The 16,960-nt window shown below is 30.8% G+C and overlaps 1 protein-coding gene across 9 annotated transcripts in view; it reads left to right on the top strand.

Annotated features, from left to right (window-relative positions):
- Nucleotides 1-16,896, top strand: part of LOC143246537 (sorbin and SH3 domain-containing protein 1-like) — a 106,076-nt gene extending 89,180 nt beyond the window's left edge. For all 9 annotated transcript variants that reach the window (XM_076493405.1, XM_076493406.1, XM_076493408.1 and 6 more), the window contains 12 exons: nt 216-352; nt 1,127-1,203; nt 1,797-1,876; nt 2,395-2,529; nt 3,814-3,928; nt 4,969-5,079; nt 5,603-5,723; nt 7,996-8,023; nt 10,525-10,624; nt 13,022-13,104; nt 14,752-14,919; nt 16,630-16,896. In XM_076493405.1, coding sequence (XP_076349520.1) covers nt 216-352; nt 1,127-1,203; nt 1,797-1,876; nt 2,395-2,529; nt 3,814-3,928; nt 4,969-5,079; nt 5,603-5,723; nt 7,996-8,023; nt 10,525-10,624; nt 13,022-13,104; nt 14,752-14,919; nt 16,630 — 1,156 coding nt within the window. In that variant the 3' untranslated portion in view covers nt 16,631-16,896. The remainder of the gene's footprint in view (nt 1-215; nt 353-1,126; nt 1,204-1,796; nt 1,877-2,394; nt 2,530-3,813; nt 3,929-4,968; nt 5,080-5,602; nt 5,724-7,995; nt 8,024-10,524; nt 10,625-13,021; nt 13,105-14,751; nt 14,920-16,629) is intronic.
- Nucleotides 16,897-16,960: the final 64 nt, after the last annotated feature.

Genomic DNA, 16,960 nt, shown 5'->3' with positions numbered 1-16,960 from the left:
GTTTAGAAAGTTTTGTATTTGATCCTTAGCAGGTGTAAGTATGAATTATGAATTTTTTCTCAAAATTTGAGAGAAAATTATGATGTTGCATCTTAAAACTTGCACAAATATATGAATTTACAGTACATCATAGATAAAATGTGTTAAGACTAAAAGTAAACAAAATCAATTATTCTGTAAAGAATGAAAAAAGTAAAACATGAATATTTTTGCAGCTTTTACATAGATGGCTATGAAAGTGATTCTACATTGGAAAGGAAAATGGGAAGACTTTCTTCCCTAGATTCCAGACATCATAGAAACAGACACAGAGAGTCTCAACAAGGGATATTCCTCACAAACAGACACAAAGGTGATTGCTGCAATTTTATCATGTGCTATTTGCAAGTTTGAGCAGTAAACTTAAGCTGGAACCTACACTAAAGTTAAGAGCAGGTGTAGGTGGCTAAGAATAAACCTGAACTACAATTCAAACACTAAAACAATTTGAGAAAGGGTACTAATTCCTGATGGACAAATGATTTAGAAGGAGAGAAGGAAGACAAATAGGTTACAAAATTAGGACTCTTGGGTCTCTAGGTAAAAAGTTGTCTCCTAAACTTGTCATTCTAGTCCTGTCAATGGTCACATTTCTTTTATATGAAAGGTATAATTAAATGCACGAATGTTTAGGTTATTAAATAGTACTGTTTAAAGAAGGAAAACTGAATGAATTGTACTGAAATAATACAGTGGTGTTTGTGCATAGCTATTTAATTTCCTAACTCTAAGTTTAAAAAATGATTAGTAAACTCCTTTAAAAAAAGTATAAGACCTTAAAAGAAATCTCTTATGGTGATGTGTTAGTTGTTGCAGTTGAAGTGAGCACAAAAAGCTCTTTGTTTACACATATATATTACATGCATTGAGATAACTGTCTGTTTGGTTGTTTAAGAAATATCTGTAATACTCCTAGAATGATAATGCTTTTTATTATTATGTCTGAAGTTTGCTTTTGCTACAAATAATTACCTTTGTAGTTTCCTGGAAAGTAAATAATAAAAATATATCTTAACATGTGTAGTTACAGTAAAAACTAATGTTTCTGTTTAGACGTAGTTTAAGTTTCACGTCATTATTTTAACAGTTTCTCCACACAAATTTCAAAACAATTCAGAGAGAAAATCCTACAAACTGGCCAAGACTTCTTTTGAAGACAATGAGGTAATTATTTGTGTCAGATAGCTTCAATCTAGAAGTTTGGAACTCTGAGTTATAATGCATACATAACAACTGTTTTTCTGTCATATGGTTAGTTAACTTGCATTCACAAAGATACAAAAGTTGCTAAGCAACAATATTAAAGCAATATGCTACTCTTCTTACATTTTACCTTTTCAGAAAGCTACTTTTTGTAATTGTACATGTTGGACTTATGTCAAAAATAACCATTCATTCCTTCTAGCAGATAAATGTTTATGTATATTGTATTATTCACTATTCACTTTATTTAACACATTCTTAATGTGGAATTTGTTAAAGAACTTGTTTCTTCTAGCAGTACTTTTTTGCCATTTTATGTGTATAAAATAATATCTATCTGTTCAGACTTGCAACTTTTTTAGAAGAATTTCACTCAAGTGAAAGTTAATAAAATTCTGAAGTTAAAAATCATGATACATACAAATGTAACAATGTAATGTAAAATTATTATTTTCTCTCTTATTGAGAGACATATATTTTGTTAAATAATTATTTCTGTTATATTCTTTACTTTTTGTATGCTTGGTATTTTAACAGATTTTTATAATCTTTAGTTGAAAAAACATCAGGAAAGGGAAAGAAACCAAAAATATGTGACAGATTTGGAGATGAGGAAACATAATGGAATTTTCACGTATGTTTTGAAATGAAAATTTTGTTTAGTAATTTCCTGTTGTTGTGCCTAAAAATAATACTAATATTTTTTTGTTACTTCTTTATGAAATTCAGTTCTACTTTTCTGAATGATTTAGTATTTTAATGGAAAAACAGTGCCATAAAATTAGAAAACAAAAATTAACACAAGATTACAATGCTAGAAATGTTAATATAGTGAGTTGGTTTGTTTTTTTTACATTGTTCCAGTGAAACTGGTTTATATTTTTTTTGTTTTAATTGTTTTCTACCTACTTTACAAGCTCTACCAAAATATGCTAAGAATATGTTCTTGTCTATCTATAGTGGTACTGTAAATAGGGTTACTGAAGTCACTAACTTTTATTTTTATATCAAAATAAATAACTGTTTAGAAAAGTATCTGTGTGAGTAACTAAGCTTGCTAAAAACTATTTTGTTTCTTGGGCTATGTTTACATGTAGACTTTCACAAATTACTTTACATCTTACAATCCTTTTACTTTAATTATTATTCCAGTTCATCACAGAAGTCTCCAATACCCTTAGATAGATATGACAATCAATTTCAACCTTCGTTTACTCTGCCTTCTAAGACTTCAGAAACTCGTAGTATGGCACGAGTGCTATATAACTTTACAGCTCAAAAACCAAGGTAAACTTTCTATATCTTGTTTAATTTTCTTTTGAATTACTACTTTATTTAAATCATATATAGATATATGGTGTGTGCAAAATAACACAGATTTATAATGGAAAGAAACTCTTAAACAAACTTAAAGAATGTATATAGTTGTCTATAATTGCTTATTATTTGCATGAAAAATATATTTAATTAGTAGACAAGCAATTAACAGAGGAAAATAGATCATGAAAAGTATATGACAGTAATAACATTTTTTATGACAATTATGGTATCTTTAGTTGAAATTTAAGGCTGATATACCAAGTAAAAATTTCTATTAGCCATTGTAATGGTTGCTTATAAATCAGTTTGTTAACTTTTAAATAGAATAGCTTGAGTTTATTTTCAAAAAGACATCACAGATAGAAGTCATTTGGCTTGTTTTCTGTAATTCTACTGTATACTTATAGTCTTAGTCCACTGAAGGTAGACCAGATACACTGAACTAGTTACTGTTTCAGGGACACCCTGCATATAACGAGAACCAAAACTGAAAATGAAAATTTGTTCATTTGAATGGTGAAGTAAAATATTTTCTGATACACTAGCAAAGTTTCTTGCAACCTTGAAGGATTACTGACTGTTACAGTGATAACTGAACATACGATGCTGAATAGTAGAGAAAAACTTATTAAGTCCTTAAATAATACAGTTGTCCATAGCTTTTAAAAAACTTCTGTGTTTATCATTAATCTTTCTGATGGCAGTTTTATTCTTTTGCTAGCTGAAAAACCTTAGTAACTACCTTGTTTTTTTTAGAAAGATGACCTAGTGATTAATGTGTTTAACTATACATCTATGGTTCCATTGTTCATATCCCATTTTTACAATAAAAATCATGCTCTGTACTTTGGGACATGAGTGTACGGTAAAGGTGACAGAGAAATCCCACTATCTGGTGAGACAAACTTAGCCTGAGAGATGGTAGTGGATGCTGTTGATTAACTGCACTTCCTGTAATTAGTCTGTTAAAACTAGGGGTAACTTTGTGTGATTATCCAAAAAATAAAAACCTTTAGAAAGACTGGCTTCACATAAGGTATCTCCATATATACATACAGTATTATAAGGTTATTCATTATTTTTAATGCTAAATTTATATGTTTGATGTTTAAGTGTTTAAAATCTCCTGTTCCAAGTAATTTATATCTGTGATGCAAATAAATATATTTTGTCACAGTTCATTAATCTACCAGTATCATCGAGTATGTAAATTAAAATTACATTTGATATGATATTCTGTGTTCTTCACAGAGAACTTTCCTTAAACAAAGATGATATTGTATATGTAAATAAGAAAATAGACAAGAACTGGTATCTGGGTGAACGTCATGGAGTGATTGGAATTTTTCCTATAAATTATGTGGAGGTGAGACGCTGAAATACTGTTTTTGGTTATCTTCTCTATAATTTATTTTTACCCTAAAATTATTCAAAATGTTTTATCTAATACTGTGAAATATGTAAACTCTGTACTTTTCTATACAAATTGAAACAGTTTTTCATTGTGTGGTACAATACAACAAACCCTTGAGCACAACCTCCTATAATTTCTTGCTATGGTAATGACCATTTAATCTCAACATTTGTATTATACAATTAAATATAGGGAATTTACATGTAGTTTTTAAATTTGTGATTTTAATTTGTTGAAAACATCATTAGTGTGTATGGGATTCAGAGAAGTACTGCATTACTGATTAGGTTTTAATCAAAAGCTTTTCTTCACATTAATAAACAATAATTTAACTTTATATGTTGACTAACTAAAATGATTCTCAGGAACTTGGTTTGTTTTAAATTAGTGTGAAAATAAAAAAAATAACTGAGAGAAAGAATGTAAATTATTGCCATTGAAAAAAAAAACAGATATGTTTGTAAAGATGCGACATTGTGCATCAGTTGTTCTTCTCAGAGAAGGTCACATAAATATCCATCTCAGCCATGGTTACCTACTGAATAAGTAATTTGCTTTGTGCTTTCTCTTTTATATTTTGGTATACTATTGGCGTACTACAACTAGAACAGTATTTGTATTCTCGAGACAACTGGTATGGGTTAATCCACTTTAATTAAAATAAAGTACAGAACGACATTTTGACCTCAGAGTACATTTTTACTTCAAGTGGATTTCTTGTGATCATGTAGAACAGTGTTCCTTTTTCTGGATAAAATTGTTGTAAAACAAAGACTAGGATTTGTGAAAAAAGCTTAGTCAGTATTGTCGTTGAGAGTTAATGCTTTAACAGAGAGGTTCATTATTAGTTTTTGTAATAAAGATGCAACTTGTTCATGAAATAACTTTGTAGAATTATTCTTGTGATAGATAGTTCTAACTGGTGCTTTTCTAGATTTAATGTTTTAATTTGGGCAGTTGTATAGTTTCTATATGTTTTATTTATTGTTCAGATAATCCAACCAGAATACGTGCACTTTCAACAACAGAAAACTGTAGAAGGAGAAGCTACAGTAAAGTTCAACTTCACTGCTCAAACTTCAGTTGAGCTTTCAGTGTTAAAGGTGTTTTGTCATTTACTTAAAGTTTAACTTGTAGCATTACATAGTTTTGTTTTGTTTTTTTAAAGTTTTTTCATAAAAACTTCCATCATGGATTTTTTTGTTTATGATACATTGATTATTGTTTCAAGTGATTTCTTTTGTAAAGTTGAATTATTTTGTATATCAATGCTTGGAATTTTTTTAGAATTTACTTTCAATCAACTTAACCTGCTATATTGTTATATGCAGGAGTTATATGGTTTCTGTAAACAAATGTCATAAAACTGTAATACACTGGCTCTGATATATGTAATAACACAGGTGTTTTTAAAGTAAAAATTAATGATTAATTTATCAATGAACTTTGATTTTTTTATTTTTGATATATATTCTGCACAAAATGACACCTGTCACATCCATAAACTTTATTATTTAGTTGAACTTGATTTCAGAACTAGGAGATTCATGTGTTAAGACTGGTATGTTATTAGGAATTATTCTTTAAGGTAATGAATTTCAAGAAGAATGATTGGTGTAATTGTAGGGAGAAACTGTAGTTCTAACTGGAAAAGTGGATCAGAACTGGTATGAAGGAAGGATCCGGAATCAAACAGGCATTGTTCCATCAGCATACTTGGAAGTAATTTGTGAACCTCAGGAAATGAGTGAGTATGGGAAGCTTTAAAACAGTGAAATAAATTGAATGTAATTAACTACTATGGAATAAAACCATTATATGTATGAATCAAACAAACCAGAGGATGACACTAAAACATCGTTGTAATATCACTAATCTTACATAATTCTTTGTCTATACTAATACTAGAGAATTAAAAACTAGTGTTTGGAATTTCAGTATGAAGTGCACTATGTATTGAAACTCAAAATAATTTTATCATGTATTTTATTTTCTACAATGTTTAATTTCTACAAAACTCGAAGAATAAATTAGGACTATTTATTTAAACTAGTGATAGCTTAAAAAAATTGTAGTATAATTCACGTAAAATTGAATTTGTTGTGACCATTTGAAAGTTTAATCTAACTAAATTTATAGCTTAAAATGTTGGGTATTTATAGAAATGAAAGCTTGTTATTGAAGCTCGTTAATTCTAAGAAAAGACTAAATTATGCTACTTAGTGAAGCTTTAAGTAATAACTAATTAATGAAAACTTTGTTTTCTGTTTATTTAATTGTATATAAACAATCTCAGTTTCAAAGCCACTATCTCATTTTACTGATGTCACAAATCAGTTCAGTGCAATAGACGGGATAACTCCTCCAAGCCGATCAGTAACACAGTGCTACGGACAAGTTATTGTTTCATGATTTGTACATATTTCTTCATTTGTGTACTACTATAAGTTTGGCTTAGAGAAGAAATAGTATTTGTTGTTTATTATCTTTGTTTTAAAAATTAATCAATTTTGCTGAAAAAAACCTGGCATAGGAGCTGGCGTAGCAGCTGAAATACTTGGCAGTCAACAGGTTAAAGGTCTTGAGGCCCTTTTAGGATTCCCTTTAAAGTGCCCTTCCTGTTCCAGATTAACTCTAGTGTTCTGAGGTTGCAAGAAATGTCACCTGGAGTTCTTAACACTATCTCTGTGACTGGTCATTTTCATTTCAATGTAATTGAGGTTGTAACCTCTAGGTATTACCTGGATTACAGTTGTTGTTTGTCAACCTCGTTTCCCAAGGTGCAGTGTTGCAGCAGTACTCCACTCTGGCAGACAGAACAGATATTATACTGTAACTACCAATCCTATTCTGTTTTTTAATAACATTGCTGTCTCACATTCATTAGCCAGTATTATATGTCAAGTCCCTCTCTGTACAATGGCAACTTTATGAATTTAAAGCGCAGAAGTCAGGGGTCCGATTCCCTTCGGTGGACACAGCAGATAGCCTGATGTGGCTTTGGTATAAGAAAATACACACATTATATGTCAAAACTTTTCTTTATTTTACTGAAATATTGATTTATTTATTTTATACTGAGAGAACCTTGTTGACTCAAAATCAGATACAGACCAGTCTAGTCCAAATCAAATATCTGTCTTTTTATTAGTTCAGTAGTACCAGAATTGTGGTAATTCTAAGTGTACAAACTGTTTTTTTGCCGTATTTCATATGGTGTTTTCTTCCAAACAGCCCCCCCCCAAACTGCCAATGGATTAAGAGGATATGTAAGTGAGTCTGAATTATCCCTTTGATTAATCCTTACAGTATGGAGTTGTCCCTCATATTTATTATCCACAAAAGCACTAGTCGAACATTTTGGTTCCTGATGTAGTCCCCTCTCAAATGTCAAGCATTGAAATTCTTAATTAGCTGCAGTATAGGTACTAATATAAAGTATTAATTAAATTTCAGTTCACTTATTAAAAGAACAATGTATGACCAACAGTGAATATCGATTACCTAAATTGCTAACAGAAAAAAGAACTGTCAAGATCTAATACATTAAACTGTTGGAGTGAGCAGCCAGCTGTCATCTTAGCTAACTATACCACAAATGTTACAGTAGCTGTCAGGGTAATTTTGAGATTGCTGAATTTACATTGCTCTCTTGACCAGGTTAAAGACTGACCAATAGTTTGTCTGTAGTGGTGCTGGTGATATTGTTCATATAAGTTAGCTTGCAACCTCTTGTATCTTATCCTGCCCCAGATGTGATTGGTCAGTTTGTCCCCCCTCTTACTTTTAGTCAGTTTATCTTTACAGCATCTTACTAGCAGTTACAGAAGTTTTTCCAGTTGTACTTTTTTACCCTAACTCTGGGACTGTAGCTTAGTATATAATTTTTACTGTGCATACACATTATTACTACAACATTATTCAGTGCGTGTAACTTTAATTTGAATGAATTATTAAGGAATTAGAAAATAAATTTTCAGAATGATTATGACAGTGCTTTCATCTATATTTCAATGTAGGTTCAACTTCTCCTAGATTCCCTATTTGGTAAGTAGCTGGCTTAAACACATTTTAATAAACTGTTTGATACTCTGTTTAAGAAGTATTAAGTATTGTTGTTTTTTTACAATTACTCTAAAGAAACATGGAAACAAAAAGATGTAGGCTTTAAAAAAATAAGTCATTTTTTAGGATTAAATGAAAAACTAAAAGTGCTACACAGTACTTTGGTTTTGATTTTTAATCAGAAAACTACTTATTTAAAATGTGATGATTCCAAATCTTAGCAGTTTCTAACTGAAAATAGTTATTTTATTTAGTGTGAAAATATTCAAGTCATATAGAATCTAAAGAAATTTTACATTATAAATTGCTGAAGTACAATATAGAAATGAAATTCAAGCTTTCAAACACAAATTGTTTATTTCCTTCTTCACTACAATGTGTATTAAACCTAAAAATTTAAATATTTTAATGAGACCGAAACTAATATATGTATATATATTTTTAAAGAACCCCCTCCAAAAGTGATTATAAAAAACTAAAACTGGAAGGTTTATACTTACAGATGTAATAGGGTCCATATATAATGTTATATGTATGTCTTGATCATATGTAATGTTGTTTTCCATAAGTTAGCCCAATGCATTCAATGTATTTGTGAGAATAGAATAATACAGGACGTGATGACAACACCTATATAGAGGAAACATTTGTATTTTACAATCTCATACTTTGTGTGTAACATTTTAACTTGAGTGATACAAAACTGGTTTAACTGCTGTACTTTGTTATGAAGATAAGTGACAGCTATTCATGCACAAATGAAATTGTTATTTTGAAAATGTTAAACCAGGATTATGTTGACTAAGCAGCCTAAACTATAGCCAAGAAAATGGTAAATTTTCTTGTTATGTAATTCAATTATATCACAACCTCAGCTATTAACTTTTGTTATTAGTTAGTCTGAAACTGAGACAGCCATGCCTTCTTCTGTTTTTTAAGACAATATGGAACTGGTTTGAAACCTATCAGTTGTTTCTTTAATTATATCATTCATTTCTGTTCTTCCAGTACTTGAAAACTTTCTTGTTTAGAAATCACAATTTGTTGAAATATATTGTATTTTCAGTCTCATAACAAAAACATTCAGTGTAAAAACATGCCAGGCTAGAAGACAAATTTGAGGTAGTTTTGTAATCTACTGTTTCTTTTATTATTAGTAGTAGTGTTAAAATTATTAGTGTTGTTATTATTATTATTACAAGATGTGAAGCAATATTCAAACTGCAACTGTTACCTTCATACGTTGGAATCAAACACAGAACACAAGTCAGAAGAAATAACAGAGACAATCTTGGTCAACACGACTTTCACCGGTGTGCCTATTTGGTTGGTGTTGGCCACAGTTGTTTTTTTCTAACTTGTGTTCTGTGTTTAATTCCAGCTGATGAAGAAAAGAGCTACAGTTCACACCTTTTATGTTAATGTTTATACTAATTATATTGATACTTATAGTAAATATAAAAGTAATAACATATTTTAAGGCTACCTCAATTATTTCTTCCACCTTAGCTGGCATATATATACATGTGATAACTGTACTTTATGTTGTGATAATTTCATAACTCATTATTTTCTCACAATAATAATGTTTTTCTTATAGATATCACTTCTTTTTTCACATGTAATATGTACGTTGCTATATAAACTGTGCAGTTAGTGTCACTGGTTTTTTCTTTGCTTGTCAAATCAGAGGTTAGTCAGAATGCTTGTCAAATCAGAGGTTAGTCAGAATATATTTTATGTGTAGCTGTTACTACCCACTTTTTCGGAAAGTGCTGATTTTTGTTTTTACTTTCTTTCCAAACAAAGCCGTATCATGCAGCTGGTGACGTGTATGTTCAGAAACATGTTTTCTATGCACTCTAATCTCAAGCATAGCATAATGGTTAACATCACAGTGTAATGAACCAAGTGTGTTAGGTTTAATCATATCCTAGGATATGCTGTTTTATATTAATGGCTTCATTCTTTATAAGCAAATACTTCATTTGAAAACATGAATAAATATTTAAATATAAATTGTCATGTTAAATTTATTCCCTTATTTATTTCATTGTTGATAAACAAGCAAAATATCACAGAAGTTTGGATGTCCTGTAACGTATATACAAAATTATAAAAGTTACTTTATTGGTTTTGCAAGACATGCCAAACAGAGGCAGACGAAGTACATTTTTGCCTTAATTTGGTGATTTATTTCTCTAACTCTATACAGATATTGGATGTTTTTCACATTTTATTTAGATTGTTTGAAACTGCATATTAAAAGTGAAAAGTGTGTAGTTTAGGAGCACTAATATTCTAGAAACAGCAAAACTGTTCTTGCTGTAGAGAGAGCCACTGATATTTCTTTTACAACTTGGTCATGAGAACTACAATTCCTCTCAACCGACAGTCCAATTTCAATATTTTAATTGAAGTAAAGTAGTTAATATTTTAGTTGTGAGAATAAAATATCAGTGCTACTTTTTTACATCTTTTAGCTTGCCAATTAAAAATGATACTGCAAGTTTTCATCAGAATGCAAACTACCAGAATCACACGGATGTTTACTCTGAATCTATGGTCCCACACCTTGTAAATGTAAGTGTATTTTGAATATTATTGTTAATACAGTTTAACTTTTCACTCGAGTTATTGTGTAAGTTTTGTTAAGATTTTGTATCCCAATAAGTTTACAGACTTATAATCATAAATTGTAGATTTGATTCACTTTTATGTATAGAGCACATACAGTTTATTGTGTAGCTTTGCACTAAAGCAAACAGACTTTTAGGACCTAAATTTAAATCAAAATTCCCTCTCAGGAAGTATGCATGGATGCACTGTGGAATTATACATGTAAACTGAATATTCAGAATAGGGAAAGGAAGGTGATTAATGTTTTCTACTTCAGTTATACATATGGATACAAATAGGTGTCTAGATTATACATTCTTTAGTTGCTATAGATCTACACAGTACAGGAGTGACACTGTTGGAAAATTCACATCTCAATTCCACATGTAGCATGACATAAGGCAGGAGTGTCAGGTATTACAATGGGATTAAGTGAAAGAGTTATCTATCAAATGCTTTTTATTGTTTAAGTCACTGAAAGAAGTATTAAAGATTTGTGAAAGAACTTATTTGGAGGAAATTGACCAGCAATTTTTTTTTTCCAGAGAAATTTTAAAGTGGATTTATGAGCAGTTTAATTGCTAGTATAAGTCGTGGCTTTTCATTTTGATCTCAAACAAAGAAATTATGGATGTAATACTCTGTGTTAATCTATTTGTTATTGTAACTGCTATTCATCATGTGCAATGTACATACATAGTTTCACAAAAATTTGATGATGTATTTAAGTCATGACTTACCCTAAGTCTTTGCAACTTAGTGTTGGGAATTCAATCATCATGTGGAGGATGGCTGGATAAGTGTATAGGGCTGGAGTGACTTCCAAAAAATTGTGGGATTTCTGCTATTTGTTTAATTGATAAAATGATATGTTCTTAAGAAATAAGTCTATTAATGTTAATCCTAAGACAGTTTGATAGGCCTGGATGGATTATAATTATGAGCCTGAAGTGTTTGCATGTGGTACCCTTGGATTACTTCAAACCCTACTCGACTATTATTTGCTTTCAATTATGGATTAATATAATATGGGGACACCAGAATTAACTTGGGGATCATCATAAGATACAGTAATAACTTACGACAGTCACAAATGAAATTTTTAGCAGATAAGGAGGTGGTCACAGTTATAGGACAAATGAACAAAGAGGCAACTTAGAAGGAAAGGACTTATGATTGACAAAATGCACTAAAATTATATTAGATGGGGCATCAATCTTTGCAGGAAAGGCCAGTAATGCAGGTGCTCTCTTACAAGAAGCCTTAGGACCCATCATCAGCCTCTACATGTAAATGTGCCCCTTCAACTAAACTCTACTCTGCCCATTTTTCAATCAAGCTTGGGGTCTGGGATTGGTACATGTTCTTTAAAAAAAGAAATGTAAAGTTTGGAATAATATGTAACATTAGTGAAGAAAGTATAATGCACCTATTGATACAATAAGAAATCAGATCTTGAAACTGAAATCCCTCTGTAAGCTCAGTTATAAACTTGACCCTTTCAGCTCGGTTGGCGACCACAGTCAACTTGAAGGCTCAGCGCAGCAGGTGACCTTCCTTTAATCCTGTTATTCTTATGTATTGAATTTAACATGTATAGTATTGGGTACAATCACTGAATATTTCAGGGACTTTTGTTGAGTTATTGCTGGTTTTAGTCATGGTTTTAGTACTGATACCGTAATTAGTTGACGTATCAAAAATATATATTCAGCGCCATGCCAAACATTAAAATTTCTTATTCAGCACCGAAAGGGTTAAGGGCTTATAATGTTAAAAATTATGGTTTGAATTATATAGTTTTGCAGCTTTATGCTCAGTAACAACTAAGTAATCAGAAATAAAATTTATTCCCTAATTCACTAGTATATGAAGATAGGTTTAGTGAAAAAAACATTTTAATGAGACAAATAAATACATCATAATAGTTCTTATGAAGTTAAAGAGTCTGTAAGTGAACTCTTGTTAATTTTGTTTCACTTTACATCAGGTGATCAGATACATCTAGTCAACAATATTCAACACAAGGAAGCTGGAAAATAAAAATCTAATAATGAAAGAGAAATCTAAAGATTTGCACTGCTTTTTTTTTTAAATATAATTTTTGATCCATGCTTACCTAGATACAATTTTATTGGATTACCCAAACTTAGTTTTACATTTTTTTCTATGCTTCAGGTAGAACTATTTATTATTTAGCTTTATCTGAGTATCTCTATACATATTTTAGTTTTTTATGTAGCTAGTTTTTTTAGGCACAGAAGTCGTGTATACTTTATTAGAATTTTTACAATCCTTTATCTTCTTGTAATTATGCTTTAATGCAAACCAAGTATGGCTGTAACAGAATTTATCTTGCAGAAGTCATTTCAACCTCTACAACAAGGAGCTATGCAATCTGTAATGGAAAGCCTACACATCAACACTGCTAATGAACCCATCCCGTAAGTAACTTATTGATTGGATATACATGTCAAATCAAGTGTCTTTTCTAAACTAAGTTTCAGTGAGATATTTAGAAATTTAAGAAAATTAATATGATACTGATTTGGGAATAACTTACACAAATAAAAATGCTGAACAGTGGCTTGATATTAAAGAAACATATCTATAACCAACATTTAAATTGATTGCATTTGTGATTTTGTACTGATTATGTATTTAATCTAAAACTAACTATTGGCCATATCTATTAAAGTTATGTGTAAACCAGTAGTATAGCCACATCAGAAATTTAGCATGGGGCTTGTTGATTTGTTTTTTGGAATTTTGCACAAAGCTTCCGTAAGGGCTAAATGAGCTGTGAAAGACTAAAGGGAAGGCAGCTAGTCATCATCATCAACTCTTGAGATACTCTTTTACAAATGAATAGTGGGATTGACCTTAACATTGTAATATCCTCATGGCTTAAAGGACAAGCATGCTTGGTGGGACAGGGATTCAAACCTGAGACCCTCAAGGTGCACTCTAATCTTCTGGGTATGAGAGGCCTGAAGTCATGATGTATGGGCAGGAGGCATATAAACACTGAGAAGCAAATTAAGTGGAGCTTTAAAAAAAAAAAAGTGTTATGTTAGGTGTATTTGGACATGAGAACCATCAATCAAACTTTTATTATATGTGGGCCTTGCATGCTGAGTGGTTATATCACTGACATAAAATATACTTACAGTTTAGACTTTCATAACAGAGCTAATAAAGAGGTGTGAATGATATTTAGATTTGAGCTTATATTTCAGATCAACTTCATAGACAAGTCACTAATATTGATATATAATATAAATAAGTTGAATGATGTAACTCATGTTTAAGGAGACAGCAATAACTCATCAGTTTAATGCTGTTACAGTTCATGTTTCAACTATATGAAAATAATGTAGTTGTTTGAGAAACCACATGTAAGTATATTAGTTTGATAATAATGACGTAAAATATTCTTTGTAATTCTACATCAGGACAAATGAAGAGTTTCTATAGAGATAGTTTCTTTAGAGAAAAACTGACAAAGTAACAAGCTTAGACTTTTAGTCCCTGATTGTCAAAACTGATATTTTTCTAACACCTCTCATTTTGTGCATTATATCCAGTAATAATTAGTGCTGTTTATTTTATTATAAAACTTGAATATGCATAATAGAATATTTACAGTGAATTATTAGGTCATAAAAAAACCTTTTTTCTCATCTTGCACACATCCTCACTGAAAATGTTCTTAAAACAAACACAGGTGGCTCTGTTTGATACGACGGTTGCCATTCTAATAATATTCAATGCATTTATCCGTACAAGTTTTAAGTTGATTTTCTTTGCATACACTAATCCACATTTATATCTTATGGAATCTGTGATTCTACTGCCATATTCTTAGGCAGTGAAAAAGTAGAAAACACAGTTATTAATCACACCAAAATACCAGAATTATTTCAGTCTCCTTTGCTAAAGTAAACATTGTAAAACATCACTTTTCTTAGCAGTATGCAGTGGAGCTCAGTACCATTTCACCTGTTAGGAAATGCAGATGATATAAACTCACTAGAACCAGTTTACAAAATGTTAAAGAAACAAAATTTTTTCCATGTGTTTTTGTGCAGTTTCCGAGCTTTGTATAACTACACTCCACAACACGAGGATGAGTTACAGCTTAGTGAGGGGGACACGATCTATGTATTGGAAAAGTGTGATGATGGATGGTATGTTGGTACATCTCTAAAAACAGGATTGTTTGGGACCTTCCCGGGGAACTATGTAGTACAAATCTGGTAAGTTTTGTTAAGTGCCAAGTTTTCATATATAATTTTCTCTATACATCTAAACAACAGAGAGCCTAGGAAACTTTTTCAATCCTTTAACATTTGAATTTTGTAAAATCCATCAAAGGGTAACTATACATACAAATCACTAGTCATTTTGGTTGAAGTAAAAGCCCAAGTTAATGTACACGTGATTAGAACTGTTTAGTAAAGAACATTAATTAAATCTCTTCTAACCAGTTCAGAGTGGTAATGTTTACAATTCAACTATGACTTGCTGTACAGTAAAAACAAGATAATTTAAATCAATGTGACACGGAATCAAGCTTTTTTTATATACTGAATAATTAAGTTTTAGATGACTCAAAATCTCTAGCTTGACACATAGTTTTATACCATTGAGAAAAGGCTGTTGAAATACTGATAAGAAGTTGGTTGCCTGATAAGAATTGAATTTCCTTTCCCCCCCTATGAAGAAATGAGATTGAAAATAATAATTTGTGTTGTATAACAATTTTTTTTTATGTTCTCCTAAACTACTACTAATTAAAGCACCACAGAAATAGTATTGTGCCCTGACCAGAACTTGAACCCAAGGGTTCCAACTTTCAATAATGCTTTTCCAACTGAGCTATATTACAAGACCCATAAGACAATTTTAATTGTTAAAAGTTGTTACATTTATCACACAACATTATGTCTAGCTGTCATTAATCAACTGGATTACATAACAGAAAGTAAAAATCATTCTAATCTAAAAGTAAAAATATAAATAAATATTCTGTAATACAGAAAATAAATGAAATGTATTACTATGTTTGATAAATCTATTAAATTTCAATGATTACAATTAACTTTTAAGTTGCTATATGTCTATACAATAATACGAAGTGGGGAACTTTTAGCCAGTTTGCTCTTATGTTAAAAAAATGTAATCTTTTAGCATAACTGTATAAAGTTTGAAACTGGTTTCTTGTGCAGTTAGTGAAACTAAAACATTAGGTTAAAAAAGTTCACACTTATAATGTAGGAAATAGCAGCTGTAGAAAGCATTTTCAGAAATCCTGTAACTTACACATTTTCAGTCCAAGCTCCAAATTACTTAACTGATCCTTGCTTCGAAATAGGCTTCATACATTATATGTAGAAAATATCTGCTATTAGCTTGATTTGCAACCTGTAAATTTTTTTGGTTGAATGTTTTTCTTTAACGAGAATCTCCAGTTTATAATTCAAAATGTGCCACATCTTATCATTTAGTTTTATGTTTTGAAACACCTTCTATGATAGCTTGATAGGCCTGGCATGGCCAGGTGGTTAAGGCACTTGACTCATAATTTGAGGGTTGCAGGTTCGAATCTCTGTCACACCAAATGTGCTTGCCCTTTTAGCCATGAGGGCATTATAATGTAATGATCAATCCCACTATTCATTGGTAAAAGAGTAGCCCAAGAGTTGGCAGTGGGTGGTGATGACTAGCTACCTTCCCTCTAGTCTTACACTGCTAAATTAGGGATGGCTAGTGCAAATAGCCCTCGTGTAGCTTTGCACAAAAACAAACAGCTTGACTAACAGCAATGATTATATATTCACTGGCTTTTTGGATCTTAAATTTAGGGACACTGGGACTTAACCATCTTTTAGTTTTTCTTAGTCAGAGATCATATCATGTCATGATCAAATTACTTTTGTATTTTGAACAAATTTTCCTCCTAATAGATGCTTCTTACATCAGGCTCAGTGGAAGTCCACCTCGCATGTACTAAGATGGTCAAAGAACAAGTTCAACTTCTCATCTTGTGATAAAACATTTTTTATACTACAGAAAAGTTATGCTACAAAAAAATGTTGAAGTACTGGGCTGATACAAATGTATAATATTACTATAATAATATAGCACTGAACTAAATGAAGCATTCTTAATGAACAGCGACGTTGTTGCCTGAACTGTTACTGCATCAATAAACAGATATCTACAAAATAAAATGTTTTTGTCGTTTTACTTAGCTTTATATATATACATGCCAGCAGAAAGGTGTAATAAACTTAA

Source organism: Tachypleus tridentatus, chromosome 3 (assembly GCF_004210375.1).
Source record: "Tachypleus tridentatus isolate NWPU-2018 chromosome 3, ASM421037v1, whole genome shotgun sequence".
Taxonomy (NCBI): Eukaryota; Metazoa; Arthropoda; class Merostomata; order Xiphosura; family Limulidae; genus Tachypleus; species Tachypleus tridentatus.
The sequence above is the reverse complement of the archived record's forward strand: the minus strand, read 5'-3'. Positions and strand labels throughout refer to the sequence as shown.